Source organism: Oryza glaberrima, chromosome 2 (assembly GCF_000147395.1).
Source record: "Oryza glaberrima chromosome 2, OglaRS2, whole genome shotgun sequence".
Taxonomy (NCBI): Eukaryota; Viridiplantae; Streptophyta; class Magnoliopsida; order Poales; family Poaceae; genus Oryza; species Oryza glaberrima.
In genome coordinates this window covers 1,124,403-1,149,214 of record NC_068327.1, presented here as the reverse complement: position 1 = coordinate 1,149,214, position 24,812 = coordinate 1,124,403, and the positions used below count along the sequence as shown (strand labels likewise).

General features: G+C 41.8%; 5 protein-coding genes across 9 annotated transcripts; 3 read left to right on the top strand and 2 right to left on the bottom strand.

Moving 5' to 3' along the window:
- Positions 1 to 4,903: 4,903 nt before the first annotated feature.
- On the bottom strand, positions 4,904 to 6,632 carry LOC127764212 (uncharacterized). Of its 4 annotated transcripts, XM_052289062.1 has the most exons (8): positions 6,467 to 6,632; positions 6,313 to 6,345; positions 6,125 to 6,157; positions 5,930 to 5,962; positions 5,725 to 5,757; positions 5,510 to 5,542; positions 5,310 to 5,342; positions 4,904 to 5,178 (listed from the first exon to the last, which is right to left on the bottom strand). In XM_052289062.1, the coding sequence occupies exons 1-8, from the start codon at positions 6,558 to 6,560 to the stop codon at positions 5,129 to 5,131; spliced, it is 342 nt and encodes a 113-aa protein (XP_052145022.1). In that variant the 5' UTR covers positions 6,561 to 6,632; the 3' UTR covers positions 4,904 to 5,128. The 4 variants fall into 4 exon arrangements, with proteins under 4 accessions (XP_052145022.1, XP_052145023.1, XP_052145024.1 ...); XM_052289063.1 differs by lacking the exon at positions 5,930 to 5,962; XM_052289064.1 differs by lacking the exons at positions 5,725 to 5,757; positions 5,930 to 5,962.
- Positions 6,633 to 8,187: 1,555 nt separating this feature from the next.
- On the bottom strand, positions 8,188 to 11,285 carry LOC127764084 (endoglucanase 4). Its single transcript, XM_052288907.1, has 6 exons — positions 10,580 to 11,285; positions 10,246 to 10,335; positions 9,531 to 9,698; positions 9,342 to 9,453; positions 8,764 to 8,927; positions 8,188 to 8,678 (listed from the first exon to the last, which is right to left on the bottom strand). The coding sequence occupies exons 1-6, from the start codon at positions 11,231 to 11,233 to the stop codon at positions 8,340 to 8,342; spliced, it is 1,527 nt and encodes a 508-aa protein (XP_052144867.1). The 5' UTR covers positions 11,234 to 11,285; the 3' UTR covers positions 8,188 to 8,339.
- A 2,650-nt stretch (positions 11,286 to 13,935) lies between these two features.
- LOC127764085 (probable CDP-diacylglycerol--inositol 3-phosphatidyltransferase 2) lies at positions 13,936 to 17,386 on the top strand. Of its 2 annotated transcripts, none has more exons than XM_052288909.1 (11): positions 13,936 to 14,145; positions 14,604 to 14,737; positions 14,939 to 15,023; positions 15,102 to 15,151; positions 15,387 to 15,426; positions 15,513 to 15,557; positions 15,641 to 15,706; positions 15,963 to 16,077; positions 16,376 to 16,432; positions 16,519 to 16,617; positions 16,909 to 17,386. In XM_052288909.1, exons 2-11 carry the CDS (start codon positions 14,677 to 14,679, stop codon positions 16,960 to 16,962), a joined length of 672 nt encoding a protein of 223 aa, XP_052144869.1. In that variant the 5' UTR covers positions 13,936 to 14,145; positions 14,604 to 14,676; the 3' UTR covers positions 16,963 to 17,386. The 2 variants fall into 2 exon arrangements, with proteins under 2 accessions (XP_052144869.1, XP_052144868.1); XM_052288908.1 differs by having other exon boundaries at positions 13,936 to 14,150.
- Positions 17,387 to 18,184: 798 nt separating this feature from the next.
- Positions 18,185 to 21,079, top strand: LOC127764821 (NADP-dependent D-sorbitol-6-phosphate dehydrogenase-like). Its single transcript, XM_052289746.1, has 6 exons — positions 18,185 to 18,504; positions 18,939 to 19,033; positions 19,524 to 19,641; positions 19,738 to 19,870; positions 20,251 to 20,470; positions 20,586 to 21,079. The coding sequence occupies exons 1-6, from the start codon at positions 18,204 to 18,206 to the stop codon at positions 20,814 to 20,816; spliced, it is 1,098 nt and encodes a 365-aa protein (XP_052145706.1). The 5' UTR covers positions 18,185 to 18,203; the 3' UTR covers positions 20,817 to 21,079.
- A 362-nt stretch (positions 21,080 to 21,441) lies between these two features.
- On the top strand, positions 21,442 to 24,742 carry LOC127761945 (uncharacterized). Its single transcript, XM_052286281.1, has 5 exons — positions 21,442 to 23,166; positions 23,252 to 23,402; positions 23,516 to 23,663; positions 23,745 to 23,990; positions 24,369 to 24,742. The coding sequence occupies exons 1-5, from the start codon at positions 21,561 to 21,563 to the stop codon at positions 24,612 to 24,614; spliced, it is 2,397 nt and encodes a 798-aa protein (XP_052142241.1). The 5' UTR covers positions 21,442 to 21,560; the 3' UTR covers positions 24,615 to 24,742.
- Positions 24,743 to 24,812: the final 70 nt, after the last annotated feature.

Sequence of the window (24,812 nt, the reverse complement as noted above, 5' to 3'; positions counted from 1 at the left end):
CGGCCACGCCGTCTTCAGACTATCCCCGTCGCCGGCCGCCGCCGCCGCCGCCGTTCTCCCCATCTCTCTCTCTCTCCCTCAGAGGATGATCGGAAACACTAAACTAAAATAGCTATCAGTGTGTTTAATTAGGTGATTAATCAGCTAGATAGGGAATGATATGATGTGTGGGCTAGATGGCTAGCTTGGTCATTATTTATATAGGCCAATTGCATTGCCTACATCGCCCAGTTAATTGTTATTGGCTCTCCTAACTTGTTTTATTACCTTGTTGTACCCGTATTACTGGTTGAGCTAATCAAACGATATGATCAGTAGCTGATTTATGTTTGCTGGTTTTGTACTAAGTAAAGATGAGGTGATTAATATTTATGCTTTAAGTTAATTAGTGAGTACTAGAAATGCCGGCGATCGGACGTGGTCAGAGGAAGCGAACAAGCGAGAGTGGTGGCGTTTCTGTCAGTTAAGACCAGATACTCATCAATATCAAAATATAACAATTTAGTATTGAATAAAATACAACCAAATCTTATATTTTGAGATAGAGATAATAGAACGTAATGCACTGATGATAAACAGAAGATAGATGTTATATTACAAGTACATAACTTAACATCCCAATCAAATCATCTGTGACAAAGGCCTCCAACCAAAATCAGTTAGGCACTTAGGCACCGTCACATAGGCACCCGGAGAGGCGCTCACCTCAGACCTCATTGCCGAACCTATCACCGATGATCCTCATGACTATTTTTCATGAAAACACACATAAAAGATTTTGAATATGCCAGGGAGGGCCGTAAAGTATGAGATTTTATGAACTTGAAAATGCTGTAGATTTTGCGTTAAACGCATACTACTTCCATCCTACTTACTAAGGTGTGGTCTTTGCGCGTTCGCGAAAAAAACTAAGGTGTGGTCTTTAGAACTACTTAACTTTGAATTTCTCAAATACTATGATGTTTGTAGCAACAAAATCATAATTATATTAAAGTAAATTCAAATACCAATCAAAATACTATTTTTAATAAAAGAAATCTAATTTATAAAATATTGTTGGTTAAATATTTAAAGATTTAAATTTTAAAATATGTGTATGCCTTATTAAGTGGGACGGAGGGAGTACAAGCGCGGTGAACTAGATTTTTACTTTGTTTAAAATATGATTTTCGCTTAAATAGTCATGTATGTTTTGTTTGTAAAATAACATCATTCTGTGGTGTTTGCACTAATTATATTTGAATTATTAGCCTACCATTAATATGTCTATAAAATTCAGTTTCTGACGTCTCAAGAGAAAATGGTTCTATACTCTCCTGCTTTCATCCACCGTCCATCAGCAAGCAGTCCAGATCAAGGATATGTCTGCCGATCTCGATTGATTAAATTGGTCATGACTTAATTGGATTAATTGGATGCATTAGCTGGAGTATGCAAGAATATGCATCAGCAGGCGGCTAGCATTGCTACTAGCAATGCAACCTGACTAGCCATCTAGCTAGGACGAATTGAATTATTGAAGATACCAATGTTCCGGTACCGATTTATTTATTCCATGATATACATGCATGTTAATTTTGAGTTGCTGTTTGCTTCGCACACAGAGAGATGATCGATGCTGAGTCTGAGATACGCATAAATACAGTACAAATGGAGCATAAGGCAGGCGTACGTGCCTTATCATACATACTACCTCCATATTTTAAATGTACGAAGCCATTGATTTTTTTCCAACGTTTGACCATTCGTCTTATTCAAAAACTTTATGTAATTATCATTTATTTTATTGTGACTTGATTCGTCATCAAATGTTCTTTAAGTATGACATAAATATTTTTATATTTGCATAAAATTTTTGAATAAAACGAATGGTCAAACGTTGGTTGAAAAGTCAACGGTGTCATACATTAAAATACTGAGGGAGTATATTAGTAATTAATTAACCGATGACGGGGACCTTGACGACGATGAAGTTGTTGTCCACGAAGACACGGACGCGCTTGGGGTTGAACTCCGGCGAGACGACGGCGGCGGCGTCCCGCAGGAGCACCTCCACCGCCACGTCCGGCCTGTCGTTGCTGATCTGCGTCACCGCCAGCGGCGCCAGCTCGCCCAGCACCTCCGCCCACCTCACCTTCTTCTTCTCCATTGCTCCTTCTTGTTGTTAACTCCGGCCTCCCTAGCTGACCTAATTAGCTAGCTGATGATCCGGCGATCCAATTATAATATATCTCGAATTTTAATCACGCGTAACGAGATGGGGAACATTTATAGTTCATAGGAGGATAGGATATCCACTGGAAAATGCGAAAGCCATCTGCATCTGCATTGCTAGAAATTAACCTTGTGTTGTTTACATACCCATATCGATCATCGTCCATCGGTATCACACCATCTCGATCGATCGGTAGCCCCGTCGCCCAAGAACATATTGGCGATCGATGCTTTTGGGAACGACGTTCGTTTCAGGCTGGTACCTCCCGTACGTGTGGGCGATTTTGATAGGTATATTTGTCAATAAATTATTTTGCCTAAAATTTGGGGTTTCTGCGCAGCCGCTCCGATGATGCTCTTCAGAACAGAACATATCCATGCAACTGACCCGGCTGTTTGATTGTTTGTTACGTACTAATTAAGCTAGTGGTACTAACTATAGTACACTAGCTAGGACAGATGCAAATCATCAAATTAGGAGTTACAACCAAAGCTTGCTCCGGCAACGGTGACATGCCCAATGCAAAATCAGCAAATGCATCCATGCTCGGCTTAACTCTGATCTGATCCTATATATACCAGCTTAATCAATCGCACAAGAGCACACACTTGCATGCAACTAATTAACTAGTTATCTCTGCAGCTTGCAGGTAGAAATTAAGTAGAAAAGGCGCAGATCGAGGATGAGCAGCGAGAAGAAGGCGTCGTGGCCGGAGGTGGTCGGGTGGCCGGCGACGGCGGCGGTGACGCAGATCAACGGCGACCGGCCCGACGTCTCCATCGAGGTTATCCCCGACGGCGCCACCGTGCCGCCGGGCTTCGACGCCAACCGCGTCCGCGTCTTCTTCAACGCCGGCGACGCCGTCGGCCCCGTCACGCGCACCCCCTTCGTCGGCTAGTTAGTTAATTACTCCGGTCGGCGCCATTAATTCGAGCCACTATATTGTACTGTTCCTTCCAATTTGCAACCATTTTACTCACATATCCTCAGCGAACTTATTTGATTTCTTAATTACTCCATATATGGTTTGATTTGATTTTTAATATAGAGGAAATAAAGTTTGGTATAAAAAAAATTGCGTACACTATCTGCAAGAATGTTACCGACGGGCGCAGCAGCCAGCATGCAGGGGATGCGTAGCGCAGGGCATATCGTTGATTGGTGTTGCTGGCATAATCGATCTCTCTATAGAACCTGAACTGGACAATATATAGAGAGAGAACTTTTGCAAGTTCTTTTTGCCCCCAAAACTTTAAGGTTTGTGATCATCGGATCACATCGGGATATGTGCATAAAGAGAAAAAAAATGCTAAAAAGAAATTTTCACACATACCAAACGTAAGATTCCGGTGCTAAGTAACCAAATCAGAGTTGAATTCAAGTTTTATATAAGTTATATCGTATTTACCGTATAGTTACAATGCAATTACATTATAGTTACAATGTAATTATATCTGAAACTTTGAGGTTTGTGATCATCGAATCACATTGAGATTTGTGTATATTGAGAAAAATTGCTAAAAAGGAATGTTGCATAAAGAGAAAAATTGCTAAAAAGGAACACATATCAAACGTAAGATCCTGGTACTAACTAACCAAATTATAGTTGAATATTTATAAGCATTGATTCCATCACTGCGTTCATCGCATTGCCTCAATGCTTCTACTGGTGCGCCGTGAATATTTATCGTAATTTGTTCTAGCACCCAGTTAGCAGCAGCAACAGCGGCAACCCTCACCATCGCAATCTGATCGATCGATTTATGGTGAAAAGAAGAGATTTGGTTGATTGGTGAATGTGTTCTGATGATCACTATCTGCCGGGATGCCTGAATTTACTGAACATCGATCTTACTCTCCGGAATTCTGAATGTATACTGCTTGCTGCTGATCGATTTATACAATGTCCAACCATTTGCTGCGTGATTAAGTATTTTTTCCGGTCGAGATTGGCAGGCAGCATTCATATCTATAGTGTACTCCTCCGTAGTTAATTGGGTAATTTGGAACCATGTCATTATAATTTTTTAAAGTTTGAGATATGCCATCGTTTTGTTTACTGAGCTCTCATGTTCGGTGAATGCAGAAAGCTTCGCATTGCGAGGGGTGATTCAGGTGAACTGTCAAGTGACCAAATGCATATACACACGTCGATTGGCGCATTGTTGCTGAAGTGACGAAGTTTTTATCAAGTTTCTATGAAAATATAGCAACATTTTGAACACGGAATAAACATATTATCAAAATATATTAAATATTGGTTTTAATAAACTAATTTGCTATTGTAGACATTGCTAATTTCGTCAATTCCTTTGAGTTTCGGTCTTGCGACCGTACTCCCCAGGCGGAGTGTTTCACGCGTTAGCTGGGCCCCTGATCCGCGTAGACCAAGGGCGAACACTCATCGTTTACGGCATGGACTACCAGGGTATCTAATCCTGTTCGCTCCCCATGCTTTCGCACCCCAGCGTCGGTAGGGACCCAGAGAGCTACCTTCGCTTTTGGCGTTCCTTCGTAGATCTACGGATTTCACCCCTTTTATAAACTCGATTAAACTTAACTAAGTTTGAATATAAAAAATTAAAATAACTTGTAATATGACAGACGAAGGGAGTTTTTTTTTAATACTAAAATGGACTCTTTCTCTCTCTCCTAGGAACAAGTGAAATAAAGAAGCAAGATGCTTAGTTACATACGTACACGGTAGACCAATACATTATACAATACTTGTACAAATTCCACACATAATTTTTCAAACCATGCAACGCCGATCAACTAGATCGTACGTATTTATTTAGAATACACTGTATATATCTGCATACATAGACAGATATATTCATCCAAACTTGGGCTGTATATTAGCTGGTGGACTGGATCATGAATGCTTTGCTTGCTTCATTGGCCCAGTTAGAGCTATGGGCTGCCACCGCCGTTTCTAGGGACAGAATTGTAGCCACTCCTTCCTGCATTATCACCAGGCCATATGTCAATTGTAATAAATGCAAAAATAAGATAAATTTGAGTTTAGTTTCTGCACAAGTTAATCAGCAAGTGCGAGCTCAAGTTGGGTATTTGCATCGTCCTCGGTTCATACCATTGGGACTGACCGAATTGTAGCCACCCCTCCCTACAAGGACAACAAATTAAAATTATTCATTGTACACATGCAAAATTTTCAAAAATAATTCAGAAACCATTTTATATTTCACGTTAAGTATTAGGGAATTTTTAGAGGAAAAAACACATCAAAGAGGGGGCTTTATTGAATTGGGTTTTCGTAAATACGGTTCATACCATTCGGATTGACTGAATTGTAACCACTCCTTCCTACAAAGACAACAAAAATATTTAATATACATATGGAAAAATATCTATAGCAATTTAAAAACCTATGTGTTATGGCGGAAAAATGGGATATGCACATAAATAACTTTGAGTTTAGTTTATGTGCATATTAATCAAGTGAAGGCTAGCTATAGTTGGGTTTTCGTGCCATCCTCAGCCCATACCATCGGGATTGACTGAATTGTAGCCGCTCCTTCCTACAGGAACAACAATTAAACACGATTAGTATATATACATGTGCAAAATTTCTAAACAACTTAAAAACATATGTATATATGGTGTAAAAATGTGGAAAATTTAAGAGCAAAAACACATCTAAGTGGAGGCTTAATTAAGTTGGCTTTTTGGCTTTTTTTTTACAGTGCATACCATCAGGATTCACTGAATTGTAACCACTCCTTCCTGCAAGAACATCAATTAAACATATTTAGTACATACATGCAAATTGTCTAAACTACAACTTAAAAAAACATATGTATGCATGTGTAAAAATGTGGAAATTTTCAGAGGGAAAACACATCTAAATAGAGGCTTAATTAAGTTTGGTTTTCGTAGTTCATATACCATCAGGATTCACTGAATTGTAACCGCTCCTTCCTGCATGGACAACAAAAGGTTATTTAAGTATACACATGCAAAATTTGTAAACAACTTCCCATATACATATGGTGTAAAAATGTAGAAAATTTAGGAGTGAAAACACATCTAAGTGTAGGCTTAATTAAGTTGTGGGTTTTTCGCGGTTCATATACCATCGGGATTCACTGAATTGTAACCGCCCCTTCCTACATGGATAACAAAAAATATATTTATTACACACGTGCAGAAGTTTCTAAATGATTGCTTAAACATAGAGAAATGTTCACAGATAAATTAGCATGCATGCAAACATACGCGGCTAATTACCTGCTTCGACGGAGATGGTGTTCATGGTGCAAAGCAGAGCAGCCACAAGCAGGAGCATCAGGCAAAGAGCGAAAGAGTATTGCTTCCTCATCATCTCTGATACCCTGCAATGCCTCTGCAACTCTACAGATTTTTCTTCTTTAATTCAGGTAAGATCTAGTTGCAGTTCTTGCTGTTTGCTTATGTTCCATTTTGGTTAGGGCTGTATTTATAGACTCGGTAGTGGAGACTGGCCTTGCATGCACGGTACAGTACCATTTTTCTCACGCCGCCACAATTTCTTACTATTTGTGTTGATTTTAGTCCCCCTTTTTTTTTTTCAAAATCAAGGTCAATATCATATCGACCATCATCGTCAGAGATGCAAGTTTTTCCTCGTTCAAATCACAGTGTTTATCTTGCTTTGTCAGCAGAACTCTAGCTGGGGGAGTAAATATATGTACGCAGTATTTCAGTGGATATATACAAAATCAAACAGAGGCAAAGTCTTTATATATGTACAACTTGCTTTGTTCTAAAATATAAGTATTTTTAAATTATTAGCAACATACTTGTTTAGGTCAAAATATTTTTATTTCGTCACTTCACTGGTCAATATTTTTTTAATTTTTGAATTACTTAGATTTTCTTTCCAAATATCTGGTTGGCTTTGAAATTATTGAAATAATAATGAGAATTGTAAAAATCAGTAAATAAATGTATATATTATGTAAAAGTTTAAATCATAGAGATTCTTATATTTTAAATTGAAGGGAGTACTTGCTAGCTTGAGATCAGAGACTATGAAAACATAATACACGTACGCAACTAATGCCATTCGAAATGCTCCACTGACCTTGTCAAAGAAAGAAGACTTTGTGCGCTATTTATCACTGTTCAGATAAACATTAAACATAACTTATTTTGCAGATTGTTTGTGTTGGGTCAGCACAATCATATCACAAAACAAAAGGGAACCTGTTGAAAAGTATGCAGCCGAATACCAAGACAATGCATGATTGTCAAGAACGCCGCCACTTAGTTGACAAATTCGGCAGAAAAACAAGGAGACATGTACTCAATTATGTTTGAATGCCGACTTGATTAATTTTCATATTAACTACTGGATGGGAGGAGCCAAAAATTCAACCTCGTGCGCACGGTCAAGTAATATAACGTACATGTTCCCACTCATATTTCATTGTATTAACTCCGTTCTTAAATAAAAACTCATATTTCATAGTATTGATTCTTAAATATAGGCATTTGAACACCCGGCTTATTAAAAAACTATTATTTATCAATAACATTTATTTATTTTACTTGTTTGTATCATTAAATGCATTTTAAGAATATCTACATATTTTATTTTCATTAATTTTTTTTAGAAAGACAAATGGTGTATAAAAATTAAAAAGGAGTATTCCACTCAAAGCAAATAAAAACATAGAGTAATCCATCCATCGTATAAAAAATCAAAACTAGTACTGGATGTAACACATGTTAGTACTACGGATCTGGACGAACATCTGTCTAGATTCATAGTACTATAATGCGTTACATCCGGTGTTAGATTCGTTTTCTATGGGACAGAGGGAATATTTGATTACGGTTTTAGAAGAAATTTTCAGTTTTGCACCCATATTTGTCTCAATTCAGAGGTTCAATTGGGTTGCGAACTGCCAAGTTAACTGTACGTTGTGATCCAACAATTTCGTACTGATTTCAAACACAATCATGCAAATCACGCGAGGATAATCATATCGAGGCGCGAAACAATTGCATTCACCCGCCAATTAATTAATCAATTAATCGAAGTGACACCATCGTCACTCACATGCATCTCGTAGCGTACATAATTAAGCTTAATCGTAAGCTAGATCGAGTTCATCGATCATGGCGTGAAGATCTTGTGCGCTCCGGCGAAGAAGGCGAGCGCGCCGACGAGCGGCGCGTTGGTGTAGGTGGACGGCTCGGCCTGCGCGTAGTTGTCGCGGCCGTCGGCGAAGGCGTCGCCGGCGTCGGGGCCGCCGACGACGGCGCCGGCGAGCAGGTTCCTGTCCGGCTCCGGCGAGTGCAGGTAGCGGAACCCCTCGTCGCAGCCGATCCTCGCCGGGTGGTCGCGCACCGACGGCATGGACGCGCCGCGGTGGTGCACGTGCCGCGGGTACCTCGCCCCGAACCCCACCATGTACGACATCCCCGCCGGATTCGCCCCGAGTATGTAGTCCACCTGGATCAGATGAGTTTATTTGTTCAGTTTTAGTGAGCTGTTTGGTTGAATTTTGTCGAATTCGAGTGAATTTTGTTAGTACTACCTGTTTCTTGGCGAGGGAGATGAGGATGGAGGGGGAGACGGCGGTGGAGCCGCAGGAGACGGTGGCGGCGCTGGAGGAGAGGTACTTGGCGTAGGTGAGGAGGAGGAAGGCGGTGGATGTCACGTACTGCATGTTGCTGTCGCCTTCTTTGAACAGGAGACCCCCTGCATTAATTGCATTGAAATTCAGTTCCGTAATTTACTCAGCAGCTGAAAACGACACCAAATCACCATATTAATTACTTTTTTTTTGTCTAAAATAAGTCAATCTAGTATACCATATTAACTTATTTTGTGATGAAAGAAATAGGTTATGCTCTTTTCTGTTTTCTCCAACAAAAGTTGGATGAAAATTTAGATGTTCGTGACACGTTTTTCAAACTGCTAAACGGTGTGTTTCGTATGAAAACTTTTTATATGAAAGTTGCTATAAAATATTAGATAAATATTTTTTAAAAAATTTATAATAATTACATCTCAATTAATCAGACACCATCTCATTTTTACGTAAAACATTTAATCTTAATGTTGATACTCATCTAAATGAGTTTTAAATACCACCTAAGTTGCACTACGTACCTGGCGTGTACTGGGACTGGAAGCCGTTGGCTCCGGGGACAAGGGAGCAGATGTAGTTGTCAGTGTGCGCTTTGTACAGCTGCAGCCCGTCCGCTCTGCTCTGCAAGAATCCCTGAGACAGAGTTGCACAAGTTAATTCTGTAAATTCATTAGCATAAGCGAAACGATGAATCTGATTTCTGAAAGTGCCTTGGAGAGGAGCACTTTGGTGGCGACGCGCTTGTCGTCCCAGCTGAAGGTGAAGTCGTCCTGCTCGGCGCCCAGTGCGAGGCCGTTCGACCCGATGTACGACAGGTACACGTCCTTCTTCTCCGGCGACGCCAGGTGCAGCCACGACGCCGCCCACAGCAGCTCATCCTGCATCCACATCACACCTCGATCAACCAATCAGATCATCTTGGTCAATTTTTTCGCGAGCGCGTAAAAAGATTGCACACTAATATATTAGAAGAATAGAGTTTTTGTTACACAACGCAATCAGCCAGACCGACCTATATCAAGGAAGGAAGAAAACAAAGATAAAAAACAAGGGAGAAAAAGAAAAACTCATACGACGGGTAACTCTACTCCAAACAGCGGGAGGGGGTAGAGCCATGCTACACTCTCAACCGATCATCTTGGTCAATTGAAACAGATCTATGACAGAATTCAGAAAATTCAGAGAAATCTGTATATGTGCAGGGAGCAGTATGTGTCCACTGGTGTGTGCTCTGCATTCTACTGGCCGATCGATTCAGACAAGACTTGAAAAAAAGTTGGTAGGGATGGTATATCACCCGTGCATGAGTAAGACAAAATTGCAGTGCATATTGTGATGTATTGAAAAGAGTAAAGGGACAAGAGAAAAGGTCCAAGACTAGGAACAAATTATCGGTGGCTGCGTGCTGCAGGTTGCGTAGCTTACATGGTAGGAGTGGGAGCAGTAGAACGGACACACCACTGAGCTCAGCGAGTCGCTGTATGATCCCCTGTATTTGTCCGCGAAATCAAACACCTGCATATGCATCAATGCATGCGCGCCAATGCACAACACAAGAATCAAATCAAATTTAAAATCAAATAAAAAGACATAAATATTAAGAAATTACTTAATATCAAATAATTAGAAGGGGTGAGACTACCCAGATCATTTAATCCACCATCTTTTAGAGCTAGGCGGAAGACTCTGGGCAGTTTCTCAAATTTAAAATCAAATCAAGATGAATGTGAGTATGTGACAGCTAGCTGTCTGTGCCTACCAGTTGAGCTGCGTCGAGCAGCTTGGCGGAGTAGGAGGGGTCGGAGACGCGGAAGACGATGGAGGCGGCGGCGAGCGCGGCGGCGGTCTCGCCGGCGACGTCGGAGCCGGGGCTCTGGGGCGTCACCTTGTACACGCTCCGCGGCGTGTCCATGTCCTCCGGCCGCTCCCAGCACCGGTGGTCCTGGTACGGGTCGGCGACCTGGACGTACAGAGTGTCCGGCGTCGCCGTCGCCGCCTTGAGCAGGTAGTCGGCGCCCCACCGCACGGCGGCCCTGGCGTTGTCGAGCTGCGCGACGCCGCCGCCGCCGAAGATGCCGCCGAGGAACGACGAGCGGCGCTCCGGCATCATGTCGCCGAACTCGATGACGCTCCACGACAGCATGGTCACCGTGAACGCCATGGGCAGGCCGAACTTGACGTTGTCGCCGGCGTCGTAGTAGCCGCCGGCGAGGTCCACGCCGTCGGCGGAGCCGTCGGAGAGGCCGGAGTCGGCGCGCCACGCGACGCGCTGCCCCGGCGGCAGCTTGCCGGAGCGCTGCGCCTCGAAGAAGAGGATGGCCTTGTCGAGGGCGTCGGCGTAGTTGAACGTCGCCGCCTCGCGGCCGGCGAGGCAGACGGCGGCGACGACGAGGAGCAAGCAAGCCCTGGACATGGTGGCAGATCAGACAGATGCTAGTACGTGGCGTATGTATGTGCACGAGTTAATTAACATGCATGGTTGGTTAGCTAGTGTCAGGGCGAGATGCGATATATATAGCGGTTAGTGGCAGTTATTTGTTGGTTGGAAGCATGAAGCATGCATAACAGCATAAGCAACGGAGAGTGGCGTCTGTTAGGGGACTGGTACATTAGCTATTTACTCTCGTCCTAAAATATAAGAATCATATGGTATCTGTTATGGGACAGGTACATTAGCTATTACCTTGTCTAAAAATATAAGAATTACGTGACGTCTGTTACGAGACGGGCAGATGTATACATTAGCTACTTACATCGTCTCAAAATTAAATATAAAAATAATTTACAATTGAATGTGATATATCGTTGTATTACGAATATGGATAGAAGCACTTTTTGGATCAATACTACTAAAATATGTTTTATTCGGTTATAAATTTTTATATTTTAGTTAGATGGAGATACTAGCTGGTGGATTGGATGCATGCATGCATGTGGTCAACCATTACGTACAGATGCAGGTGCAGCCACGGGGTCACGGACGGATGATTCAACTTGTGCTGACTGACAGTTGTGGCAGTTACGTTAGGCGCTAGTGCCAGTGCGCAAGCCACGTTATGTGCAGATGCAGCAGGGACCGTGTTATATGCAGCCATTGCTTCGTATCAGTCAATGAGTCAAATTAAAACACATCGGAGCAATTGAACATGGCTAGGAGGTGATTGTCAGAGGACATCCCAGTTTTATGCATATCACTAAAACATAATTAATTTATTTATAAAAGTATTAAGAGAGATTAACCTGTTATATGTAGTATCACTTCATTCATAAGTATGTAAGTTCAAACTTAACTTGTACGAGTAAGGAGAAAATGTTTTTTTTTCAATGTTTGACATATTTCATACTGATTTATCATATCATTTTTTTAAAAAAAACAATGATGGTTTATATGACATGAAAAACAAAAAGATACTCATTCTGTCCCATAGTAGAAGAGATTTTGGAGAGATGTGACACTTCATAGTACTATGAATCTAGAAGTCAGATTCATAGTACTATAAAGTGTCACATCCCTCTAAAATTTCTTATATTATGGGACGGAGGGAGTATTGTTTTAAGGATGAAAATACCTCCCCAAAGTATACTATACTACTCCTATATATACTTAATTTTATAGTTGAAGTCTTCATGTGGTACTGGCGTATCCAAGAAAGATGGAGTGATTGGCAAAGCAACATGGTGTGTAGATAAACCGTAGCATGCATTCTCGGCTTGATTTACTGAGATTTGTCTTTGGCGTTGGAGGGCATTTTCTTTGTGTCCGCTTGTTTTTATCTCCACAAATACAAATGCTGTCGTCTCTATCTAACTCTAGGTAGTAGAGTGAAAGTCGTCAATGCAACTAGTCGATCCGACAAAACATAATGGCTGCTTAATTAATTGCTCTTATCTGAAGACGACGGCGGCGTACGTACGACATTGATTCCATTCTCCGGCCGGCCGCCCGCCCGCCTACCTGAATGGATGCCGCATTTCCGTCGATTCGCCGGGCGGGAGGCGCGCGTGAATTCAGCCTCTCATCCTGCTGCTGCTGCTCTCTCTCTCTCTCTCTCTCTGCATTTTTCAACTCTGTCAATGCGGCCGTAATTGCGTCGCTAATTACGGCCGCTTGCAATGGCTATAGCTTCAACTCGATCACGGGCGGGGCGGGGATCGGTTCCTTCACGTGCACGTCCATATTTCTCACCTCATCCACGACCGCCGCTACCGCTAATAAGCACGGGATGGACCTGTTTGTTGCGTACTCCAATGGTCTCTTGTATGCATCATTAGGCTGTGTACTTTTCAAAACTTCTACTACTTCTATTTTATAATATAAGATTTGTTAGCAATATATATCTAAATTTATTAACATCTATATAAATATAGGTAATACTAAAAGTCTTATATTATAAAACGGATGAAGTACTTTTTTTTCGGCATGTGCATACAATTCTTAAATTGTTAAATGGTATGTTTTTTAAATAAGGAAAATATATAAAAGTGCTTTAAAAAAATCATGTTATTCTAATTTTTGAATTTTTTAAGCTAGTACTTCATTAATTATGCGCTAATACACCGCTACATTTTGCGTGCGTGGAGAGAAGCACTAATACACCATTATGTTTTGCATGTAGGGAGAAAGAGCTTCTCAACCCTCTCTTACGAACTCAGCCTTAAGCTACATTCTACTCAATATCTCAAATGTGCTAACTCGTTTTCCGTAAGTATGTACTATATCCAAACTGTTAAATGGTACTCTTTTTAAAAATCAATATAGAAATTTTTATTAAAAAATTTAAAAGTATTTTTTATAAGTTTATAGTAATAATAATAATAATAGTTAGTATAATAATCGATTAATGACGTTCTAGTGTCCCTGTTCGTTTTTCGTGTCACCATGCTTAATTTGGGCTCATTTATAAGGGCCGAAATGGAGGCCTATAAGTGACATTCAACAGTACGTTACCCTCGTTCGGCCCAATACGATATCGACTCGACCCTTGTTCGGCCCAGTACGATATCGACTCGACCACGGCTTTGCCGCCAGCCCACGACGCGGTTTTCCGCTTTTCCCTTTTCCTTTTGTCTCCTTTTTATTTTTCCTGTGCGGGTGACGTGGAGCAGCATCGAAATCGAATCGATCCATCTGCACAAGGAAGGAAGCATCGAATCGAACGACAAATCGAATCAATCCATCGGCGGCGGCGGCGACTCGGCTCTCGCTTCCACGCATCCATCCCCGCGCCCCCCTCCTCTCCGGCGACTCCCCGGAATCGCGGCGCGGCGGCGCGGCCGCCCTAGCGTCGGCGACGGCTAGGTCTTCCTCCCCGACCCCTTCGTGAGGTGAGGTAAGGTGGCGCGGGCGCGGCGCCCTTCCCTCTTTTTGTTTGTTGCCCACCAAAGGAATTCTGCGAGGGGGGGGGGGGGATCGATGATGTTAGCGGGTTTTGAGGGCTTGCGGCTCTTGCTGTTTTGCCACCCAAAGTAGTTTGGGTTCGGGAACATATGCGGCTGTGTTGGGTTTGCTCCTATGGAAAATTGGAAATTTGGTCTGGTTGTTTAATTTAGTTAGAGGGTTTTCTTTTCATTAGGTCGAAAAAAGATGTCGTGAGTTAGTAGGTTAGTGATCTGCAAGGCACCCTCTGTTGGTGCTCTGATTTTCAAGGCTAGTGCTCGAGAGCTTGTGTTTGTCATAAATGTCAATTGTTATGGTACTAGTTTGTTTCCTTAAAATTTGTTGCTTGTTGCACTGTGACATTATTATTTGGACTAGTCTATAAACTGATGCAATTATTTTACAGGAATTCCTATATAGGACTACAATTTAAGGGAGAAGCTTTCAGGCTTCTAGCAAGTAATAACTACTGATCTCCAATGGCACAACCTTCTTCTAAGAAGACGCCGTCAGTCTATCTTTACATCCCTAATATCATTGGTGAGCTTCTGTACGATTTCTTGTTTAATACACTATGCTATTGTTACTAAATGTACTGGGAAAATTTTATTTTTGTAATAATACCAACCCAGGAGAACTAGAAACACAATATTTGGAAATAGCGTAACAGAATACATATGGTTGAATAGAGGTGATGGAAAAAAATTCTTACAAACTGTTCGGCATCTTGCTTTAATGCAGGATATTTTAGGATCATCATAAACTTCATTGCTTTTGCCGTATGTTATTCCAATAGGGTGCTCTTTGCTATCCTATACTTCTTCAGGTGAGTGTTATAAATTTATCCAGACTACTTGGCAATTTGTTGTATCTCTGGAAATTTAACATCATCAGAATCTATCAGCTTTTTCTGCGATGGCTTGGATGGTTGGTTTGCACGAAAGTTTAACCAAGGTAATAACTAATAAGTGTTCCTTATGTGTTCAAAGTCATATTTTGTCCCTCTGCAGAAAATATTATTTCTATTTCTTTTGCCTTCTGCCTTGAGACTTTGTAGCACTAGTTATTCAATGAAGAGTAAATTATAGGATGAACTTCTAAAAAGCTATTGTTGAAATACTGCTCAACAGTTAAATCTTGGTTTATCCCCACTCATTATCTGATCAGTTAATGCCATTCTATGTATCAGCATCAACATTTGGAGCTGTGCTGGACATGGTAACAGATAGGTACTCCTCGAATCAATCATTGAATATGCAGGGTGAATACATTCTGCATCCTGAAATAATTCACTGTTCACATTGCTTTTCCTCAGGGTTAGCACTGCCTGTTTGTTGGCACTTCTCTCCCAGTTTTACAGGTAAGTGACAGCAGAAAACACTTCAATTGTTGTACCTTGGATCTAGATACCTGATACAAATTGTATTTGCATGTTCTTTGCAGACCTGGCTTAGTTTTCTTGATGTTGCTTGGGTTGGATATTACAAGCCATTGGTTTCAAATGTACAGGTTAGTTTTCTAACCATTTTTTCAGTTAGTGCCACTTTATAGTTTTCTTCACCTAGTAGGTGCATCCTCTTCCGGAAGGTATTAAAGGGAGCAGAATATTATCACTTACTATCGTGTTGTTCAGAAAGACAGAATGCCTTTTTTCATGATGCATTTTTTTTGTTCAAAGACAAGAGTTATGCTCTATAGTTTTGTTATGCGTCTCTAGTTACTTCTACATGTTGCTAACTACTTGATGGCGCCTTTTTTTTATTAGTTCGTTCCTATCAGGTAAGACTAGCCACAAGGATGTAAAAGACACAGGCAATTGGCTTCTGAAATTATATTATGGACACCGACCATTCATGGCCTTCTGTTGTGTTGCTTCGGAGGTACATGATTAATCCATATTTTGCAATATCTACATGGGTGTTTGCCTGGTTGCATGCACAACATGAGTGCTGTGCTGGATGGTTTTTGACTACTTTAGCTGAACGATGGGCATGAATTGATGTGTTTATGTGCTCAAAACAATCCTAACGAACCTATCTTACATCTGCCCATGTAGCACTGAATAGGCATTTGATATAGTTGATGAGTTACCATCTCATCATGTCCAGCACCCTTACACTGCTGACTGAACTGCTCTTAAATGTTTCACCTTCTAACAAGGAAGTTTCCAAAATTCAGGTTCTGTACATAGTTCTTTTTCTGTTCGCCGATGAGAAGTCAACAAGCTTGCTTAATGTAAGAAGACATCATCTCCACAGTTGCCTTATCCAATCAACAGTCCTGTTGTAGTGGTTAATATATGGTATTTCTGTATGTAACAGGTGTGCGGAAACCTTCTGAAGCAAAGTCCTCTCACTGTCTTTGTTTTCATTTCAACTCTAGTTGGTTGGGCGTTGAAACAAGTGATCAATGTTATCCAGGTATTGCTGAAAACAACTTTAAAATTTCTTGCAGTTGCAGGCGCTTGATATTTGGATGTCTGCAAGTATTGAGTTGTAATTATGACACTAATAATAGGTCTGATCTAGAGGTAAAGAAAAAGTGTCAATGCAGTGGTTAGCTCATATATTTTTACATTAGGTAGCTAGATCAACTGCTAATACATTGTATTCTTCATTTAGAGTGTTCATTTATATGATTCTAGCAATAATAATAGTGCTACTTTAATAATGACTTGTTTCTTAACATTCATGTATCTTTCCCGAGTGCAGATGAAATCAGCCGCAGACGCGTGCGTTGTGTTTGATTTGAAGCGCGGCAAGTGAGTAGAAATGCACAACGATTTCGTTTAGCTTGTGTTTGGCATGTCGAAGAAAATATTCCATGAGGCTTGATGTACCAAGGCTGTACAAACCTAATGTAAGATTTTGACATGTCTTTGACACTGAGGGAGGGCATGCTGCGCATTAACAGCATGAAAAGAAAAGGAGAGAGATCAGATGTATTCGAGGAAAACAGGGTTTTAGTCAGATTTTGTATGTTTCTTTTTACAACAGCGATGAATCAGCGCGATCTTTGTTTCTTTATGAGCTTGATGTTTGTTGACAGTATTTTTAGCTGGTTATTTGTGAATACCATTCTCACCTCTGGAAATTTGGAGGGCATGAATCCCATCGTTTAGCATTTCACTCCGTTGTAATTTGTTTACACTAATATTACTCCATGGAATGTATTCAAGTATCTCCTCTATTGCTTGCTTTTGCATTACTGCTGTACACAGATGTATAAGTATAACCAATCCCCTTTCAGAAATCATATATCAACACCAGCACACCCCAAATTCACTCAAAACCAGGTTTCTATTATTTTTTAAGAACTTCAAATCAATCTGTATTGCCCCCCAAATTTCTCTTGATTTGGAATGGATGTCTTTTACTCTATCCGTATAAGCATTTCTAAGCTGTTTAGTAAATACTCAGTCGTCTCAATTGCGATTGGAAATGTATGGATTCATGTACATTAGAATTGCTTATATCGTGGACAAATTTTGTACTATCACGGAAATACCTACAAAAAATATTTTGTAATGGAGGAAATAAATACCTACTTCCTCCGTTTCACTATGTAAGTCATTCTAGCATTTTCCACATTAATATTGATGTTAATGAATGTATATATATATATATATATACATTCATTAACATCAATAGTAATGTGGGAAATACTAGAATGATTTACATTATGAAACGGAGAGAGTACAAGAAATGATTGTAGTGAAGGAAATAAATACATACTCATCCGTCTCATTTTAAGTACAGTTGTGAATTTTTGTATCTAACGTTTGATCATCCGTCTTATTTAAAAATTTATGAAAAAATAAAAAAGATAACCACGTATAAAGTAATATTTATCTTTTACCATCTAATAAGCATAAAAATACTAATTATAAAAAAATTTAAATAATACGAACGATGAAATGTTAGATACAAGAAATGAGGTTATTATATCTACAAAATTTTTGCACACCTCAGCAATGGCCATCACAGTGTCTATCTATCTTGTGAAGATGCCAATCTACTTGGAGACGAGAGGCACATCGAGCATCTCACTGGTAGTGCATCACATCAGAAGAAGGACGCACTCTTCTTCTTCTTCTTCTCGTCTCCGATTCCAACGAGGCGGCGGAGCAGAGCAGAGGCGCGGGATGGCGGCGGCGCAGGGGAGCGGGGTGCCGGCGGCGCTGGCGCTGAGCAGCGGCCACACGATGCCGTCGGTGGGGTTGGGCGTGTGGCGGATGGACTCCCCCGCCATCCGCGACCTCATCCACTCCGCACTCCGCATCGGCTACCGCCACTTCGACTGCGCCGGTATTGAACAACACCACCCCCAACCTAGCGACCTCCATAGCTTCCCTTCACTTCCCTTCTCCTCCTCCCGCCTGTTGCTCCGATCGAGCCGAGCCGGAGTTGCTACGACTACGAGTTGGTCGGTTCCAGAATTGCCAATCTGCAATAATTTGCTTGTGTGCTTGTGCGTCACTGTGGAAGTTAAAATTGGCAATCGTTTTGGCCTCGTGTTGTTTGGAGATGTAAACATATCATGTTCATTCTAGCGAGTACTCTATGAAGTTTGTCTTGAATAGGTAGCGGATTTATGAATCCTTTTCCTTTTCTTTTTTTGGGGGTTCAATCATATATTCTGGAGTAATTGATAGGGATTATGAATCATGGTTCCAAGTCTTTTGGGAAATTTTGCCTAGTTTAGGTGATTTGCTAACTGTGCTTGCTTGCTGGTCCTGCAGCTGATTACCAAAACGAGGCTGAAGTTGGGGATGCACTTGCAGAGGCATTCCAAACTGGACTTGTCAAGAGGGAGGATCTTTTCATCACAACCAAGGTTATTAAGATTGGACAATACAATTGTCTTCCTTTCAAACCATGAATTTACTACTTTTTTCTTACTGCTGAAAAATATATATATATTCACCTACTGGTTAGTTTCTACTGCCTCATTAGAAAAGGGGTATAGTACAATGTTATGAACCCAATTCCCCCGACTCGTACAGGTGGTTGGCATGATTAGCCTAAATATGAGTGTTACATTATGGAATTCCTTTTTTTTTTCTCATGATGTATTGCATTTTCTTTACCTTTCTTTGGAATTGTTATTGCACACATCTGTTGTACTTGGGACTATGGGAACTACCCCCTGATGTCGTTCTGAATGAAACTACAAAACTACTATCATGTTGTTTTACACCTGATTTTCACTTAGCAAGTGTACTATCAGGCAATTAATTAGCCCTTGTTTCATCTAGTGCGCTATTCTTTTCTCCACATTTATATGTTATTTGATTGAAGGTTCTGTATCTTTTTTTTGGTTGTAGTTGTGGAACTCAGATCATGGGCATGTGGTTGAAGCATGTAAGGATAGCTTGAAAAAGTTGCGGCTAGATTATCTAGATCTCTACCTTATCCACTTCCCAGTAGCTACCCGTCATACTGGTATAGACTCTGTTCTTGTTTTATCTAGTATAGTGGAAGAACATTGATTCATTTTCATTGGATTATTGACAATATGAACATTTCTGTCATTTACAGGAGTTGGTACGACTGCTAGTGCTCTTGGTGATGATGGTGTGCTAGACATTGATACCACTATCTCATTGGAGACAACATGGCACGCTATGGAGGATCTTGTTTCCATGGGACTGGTTCGCAGCATTGGGATTAGGTGAAGTAAATCAATATTACCAATTGTTCTCTAGCTATAATCATAGATTAGTTTCTTTAATCTCTGGAAGCATCCTTACAATATTTGGTTATTCCTTGTATGTTGTTATTATCGCCATCTTGATAATCCAGGTTTTCTTGTCCGATAGTAATGTCATTCTTTTTAGTAACCACTATGGATACTAGCTCCTAGGTCTATGAGATAATTTCAATCACTTGAGCTGTCGACATACAGAAGAACCAAAAGGTAGCTGTAGATCTTGCAAAAAAATTTTTGGGAGAAATCGTAGATCTTGCAATTTTCATACTGCTGTTTCCTCATCTGTCATGACAGAGGAAGTCAACTTCTTGAATCTAACCAGTGAGTTGTTGTTCATGCAGCAACTATGACATATTCCTTACCAGAGATTGTTTGGCTTATGCTAAGATAAAGCCCGCAGTGAATCAAATCGAGACACATCCCTACTTCCAGCGCGACTGTCTTGTCAAGTTCTGCCAGAAGCATGGGATCTTAGTCACTGCCCATACCCCTCTGGGTGGCTCCACTGCCAATACTGAGTGGTTTGGGTCCGTCTCATGCCTCGACGACCCTGTCATCAAGGTTGTATGATATGACATTCCAAACCATCACCACTGTTTTTGCATAGCATCACATTTCAGTGTCACATTGTGAAAACCTGGTAGTAATTTCTCAGCTTACTTCTATGCCGGTGCAGTCTCTGGCTGAGAAATATGGCAAGACACCGGCGCAGCTGGTGCTCCGGTGGGGGCTTCAGAGGAACACAGTGGTGATCCCCAAGACATCCAAGGAGGAGAGATTGCAGGAGAACTTTGCGGTCTTCGATTTCGCCATCTCCGACGAGGACATGGAGAAGATGAGATCCATCGACCGGAAGTACCGCACCAACCAGCCTGCCAAGTTCTGGGGAATCGACCTGTTTGCTTGATGAATTATGAGTCTTTAGCACGAACAATAATGGGGGCTTTTCTACTGTCCCTGGGAGCTTCTTGTGCAATCATTTTTCTCTGAACTGAAACTTCTTGTGCTGAAGGATGAAGTTGTTGGGATCGTGTGAACTTGAATTGTTATTCAAAGGAAAAAAAAATGTGAACTTGAATTGTATCTATATTTCGTGTATTTGCGCTTCTGCAGCCCGCCTAATCAATAAATTTTTAGCATCCCTGCTAAGTATCATGAAATTTCATATTCGATTCGACTCTTATTCAGCAAATTACTTCATAAACTGCTAGCAAAAACACAATCTACAAGAATTCTTCCAGACTGCACCTTGTATTCAGCATAAGAGAAAATTAACTACGGAATACCTGGGTAGATTGTCTCGTAGAACAGTGCAGGATTGCTAATTGCATACCGTTTTCTCCTTTTTATGTAAACCTATTAAGTAGTACGTATATGAAAGGCAGAGCTACTGTCCATTCCCTCGAAATAAAATAAAATAGTGCATAATTCAAAATTATTCACAAACCGTGCAGACTGGTGGTCAAAATACAAAATCATTCACAAGCCGATTAGATTGGTGGTCAAAATTCAAAACTATTCACAAACCGAGCAGAATTCGGTTCGAATTTGTCGTCGCGAGCCTGAACTCTCAGCGTCGCCGTCGTCGTCGTGTCAGTCTCAACTCCTCTCAATTAATCCCCAAAACTCCAATCCAATTCCAAGCCCAGCCATGGCGACGCCGCCGCCGGCCGCCGCCGTGGCCCTCGCCGACCTCCTCGAGTCCGGCACCTTCGCGCCACCGTCGCCGCCTCGACCCCCCGCCCCGACCACCATCCTCTCCGCGTGGTCGCACCTCCGCAACCCCACCTCCCCCGCCGCCGCCGACGCCCTCGCCGCCCTGGAGACCCTCCACCTCCACCGCCGCTCGCTCCGCCTCTCCTCCGCCCACGTCGCGCTCCTCCTCCCGCTGCTCCCGCTCCACCCACGCCTCGTCTCGCCGCTGCTCGCCACCAGCCCGCACCTCCTCCCGCCGTCTCTCCCCGCCTCTCTCCCCGTCTCACCTCGCCTCCTCCTCCTCGGCGCACTCGCCTCCTCTAGGAGTGCTAAGAGCCTCTCCAGCCATGCCAATTCGGGGAGCACAGCAGCAGAGAATCTCGGCGGCGGCGGCGGCGGCGAGTCCGGCGATGGCCATGATAGCGATCCTGTTGTGGCTGTAGCTCGCATTCTTGATGATATGGAGAAGGGGAGCGAGAGCTGCCATGATCTTGATCACCTGGCTCTTGCTGGTATTGGTTGCGTGTTGGCATCTGCTGATGAGCTGCAGTTTAGAAGAATTATTGGATCCTTGCTTACGATTTGCGGGAGGATCGGGAGCCTGTCTGTTGGTGTTAGGATGCTTAAGCTGGTGGAGTGGTTGTTGCTGGGCTTCATTGAGTCGAGGAAGATGCGCAAAGTTCAGGTTCTATTCGAGATGATTTCACCGGAGTCGTGTCAGAGCCAGGGCTATGTTATGTCTCCGGTGGTGATGGTAGCTTGTGGTGCCCTGAGGGCATTGAGGGTTGCTTCAGCGAGATACCGGCTGGATTTTGATCCACGGTTGAAGGAGGCGCCTGAGCGGACTATCCGATTTGCAGCTGAGAAGGCAGTTTTAGAAGGGAAACACGTGGATGATGGGCGTTTACTTCTTCAATGTGTTGCATTGGGCTTGACGCAGTGTGGGCAGGTCACTCCTCATGAGTCAGTGTTGCGTTGTGTCTGTATGGCGCTACTGGAGGAGCTTCTTCCTCTGCCAGATTTGCTCAAGATGTCTGTGCAATGTCCAGATGGGAATTCACCTGAAATTGTCAAGAATCGGGTGAAGCAACATCTGGATAGTGTGCTTTTCAAGGAGGCTGGACCTGTTGCTGGAATTCTCTGTAATCAGTATTCATTTGCCAGTGATAAGGCTAAAACTTCTGTTGAAACGTGTGTATGGGAATATGCACAAGTGCTGTATTATCATCTTCGTGCAGCAGTAATTTTGCATCAGGGGAAGCAGGATGATTTGATCACAGATATTGAGAAGATCGCCGAGGCTGCATTCCTTATGGTTGTAGTCTTTTCAGCCGAGGTCACTAAGCACAGGTTGAATGCTAAGTCCTCAGAGGGATTCCAACCAGATGTTGCTGTTAAGATCTTGGTGTCCTTCTCTTGTTTGGAACATCTGCGACGCTTGCGCCTTCCTGAGTACACTGAGGCAGTCCGGCGTGCTGTTCTTGTCAATCAGGAAAATGCGGCAGTAGCTGCTTTGTTCATTGAGTCAATTCCTTCTTATGCTGAATTGACAAGTAAACCAGGTTGATTTTTTAATTCCCATTTGTCTCATTTTACCGTTCTGATTCTGATACTGTTCATTAAGGTCCTTTTTTTGGCATATTGTAGATTTATTAACCTTGGATGGAACAAGATATATCTGGCACGGAGATGTGGTCCAGACATCACGCATATTGTTTTATCTGCGGGTTATACCAACTTGCATTAGCCTCATTCCAGCCCACATGATTCAGGACAAGTTAGCTTCGATCATGTTCTTGTATCCTTTCGAACTGCAGTTTGTTATTTTTTCTGTCTTGATATTTAATTTGTTCTTGGCTATCTAGATTTTCGATATTAAGAAAAAGTGTCCCCTTAGCATAAAATTGTCAGATACATACAGCATTCAAATGAGAAAGTAACACGTGCCTCACACTCAGTGGTGGTATCTTTCTTGTCATCCGGCAATGATACTGATCCGGATGATCGAATGGCTTTGAAAGAACAACTTGCTTTTTACTATATCAAGAGAACTTTGGAGGTAACTCATTGGCTACTATTCCCATATTTGATTTCTATCTGGAAGACTAATTTAGTTGGCTATTTTCTTTTAACTTAATAGGCGTATCCTGGGGTAACTCCCTTTGAAGGATTAGCATCAGGAGTTGCAGCACTCGCCCGACATCTTCCTGCTGGGAGTCCAGCCACTCTTTTCTGTATCCATAACCTTGTTGTCAAGGCTAAAGATCTTTGCCATACCTCAATGGTAGAGGACAAATCCTTGTGGAGGTCATGGGAAGGTAGCACAGAACCTTGTAAGAAAATATTAGACCTGTTGCTGCGGCTCATCTTCCTCGTGGATATTCAGGTAAGATCTCTCTCTTGACCAATATTTTGTTCATGTGTAGGGTAGTATTTATTTTCTGGAATATTCATGTGTTGTTCCATGGTTGTATTCAGGATGGTACTTAGTTTCTAGGACGATAATTTTATTGCAGAATCATGGAATCACAAACAAATTTATTTGTCACATTACAAACTTCACTAGCTAGGAAAATCTGTATCTTTGGTGATTGAATGACTCGCGAACCACTGTGTTCCATACTCGGTAGCTATGTTTCAACCGGCTTTATTGAGGCTATCATTCAATTCCAATGTTTTTCATCTCTTGAGTCTTGAGAGTGCATAAGCCTTTGAAGTTGCAGATACCATGCACTACTAACACCCTCTTTTGCCCTCTCTGCAGTCATTCCCTTATCTGCTGAAGGAGCTGGCGGAATTCGTCAGTCTGCTACCGAAGGAAGGTCAGGATGTGCTCCTTGACGACATGCATGCTCATGTTGCAGAATCTGATGATGTCACACGGAAGCCGGTACTTGTCTCTTGGTTGCAGTCCCTCTCCTACATAAGCTCACAAGCTACCCGTCATAAATCTCTCGATAATGTAGGAAGCGATGAACTAAGCCTGAACAGAACTATGGCAAGGTTGTGATATCAGCTTGCCTTGTGTGCTATGCTTCTTTTTTTTTTTTCAGAAGTCATACTAGTATTGTATGTACACTGCCACTACAATGGTATAGAGTAGAATGGAAGATTAGAGATGCAATCACTCATTCCCTATCTGATTTGATAACATGAGACACACACCAACATTTCTGACAATCTCATAAATTCATAATTTTACATTTCA

Excerpts from the sequence above, each read along its gene's own strand:
- LOC127764821 (XM_052289746.1), top strand. The coding sequence starts at position 18,204 with ATGCCAATCTACTTGGAGACGAGAGGCACATCGAGCATCTCACTGGTA. Across the intron at positions 18,505-18,938 it reads CCGCCACTTCGACTGCGCCG|CTGATTACCAAAACGAGGCT; the intron begins GTATTGAACAAC and ends CTGGTCCTGCAG. Across the intron at positions 19,034-19,523 it reads ATCTTTTCATCACAACCAAG|TTGTGGAACTCAGATCATGG; the intron begins GTTATTAAGATT and ends TTTTGGTTGTAG.
- LOC127764085 (XM_052288909.1), top strand. The coding sequence starts at position 14,677 with ATGGCACAACCTTCTTCTAAGAAGACGCCGTCAGTCTATCTTTACATC. Across the intron at positions 15,024-15,101 it reads GCTATCCTATACTTCTTCAG|CTTTTTCTGCGATGGCTTGG; the intron begins GTGAGTGTTATA and ends AGAATCTATCAG. Across the intron at positions 15,427-15,512 it reads CTGGACATGGTAACAGATAG|GGTTAGCACTGCCTGTTTGT; the intron begins GTACTCCTCGAA and ends GCTTTTCCTCAG.
- LOC127764084 (XM_052288907.1), bottom strand. The coding sequence starts at position 11,233 with ATGTCCAGGGCTTGCTTGCTCCTCGTCGTCGCCGCCGTCTGCCTCGCC. Across the intron at positions 9,699-10,245 it reads ACTGCTCCCACTCCTACCAT|GATGAGCTGCTGTGGGCGGC; the intron begins GTAAGCTACGCA and ends ATGTGGATGCAG. Across the intron at positions 9,454-9,530 it reads CCAAAGTGCTCCTCTCCAAG|GGATTCTTGCAGAGCAGAGC; the intron begins GCACTTTCAGAA and ends ACTCTGTCTCAG.
- LOC127764212 (XM_052289062.1), bottom strand. The coding sequence starts at position 6,560 with ATGATGAGGAAGCAATACTCTTTCGCTCTTTGCCTGATGCTCCTGCTT. Across the intron at positions 6,158-6,312 it reads CAATTCAGTGAATCCCGATG|GAAGGAGCGGTTACAATTCA; the intron begins GTATATGAACCG and ends TTGTCCATGCAG. Across the intron at positions 5,179-5,309 it reads CAATTCGGTCAGTCCCAATG|GAAGGAGTGGCTACAATTCT; the intron begins GTATGAACCGAG and ends GTGATAATGCAG.
- LOC127761945 (XM_052286281.1), top strand. The coding sequence starts at position 21,561 with ATGGCGACGCCGCCGCCGGCCGCCGCCGTGGCCCTCGCCGACCTCCTC. Across the intron at positions 23,664-23,744 it reads ATATCAAGAGAACTTTGGAG|GCGTATCCTGGGGTAACTCC; the intron begins GTAACTCATTGG and ends TTAACTTAATAG. Across the intron at positions 23,991-24,368 it reads TCTTCCTCGTGGATATTCAG|TCATTCCCTTATCTGCTGAA; the intron begins GTAAGATCTCTC and ends CCCTCTCTGCAG.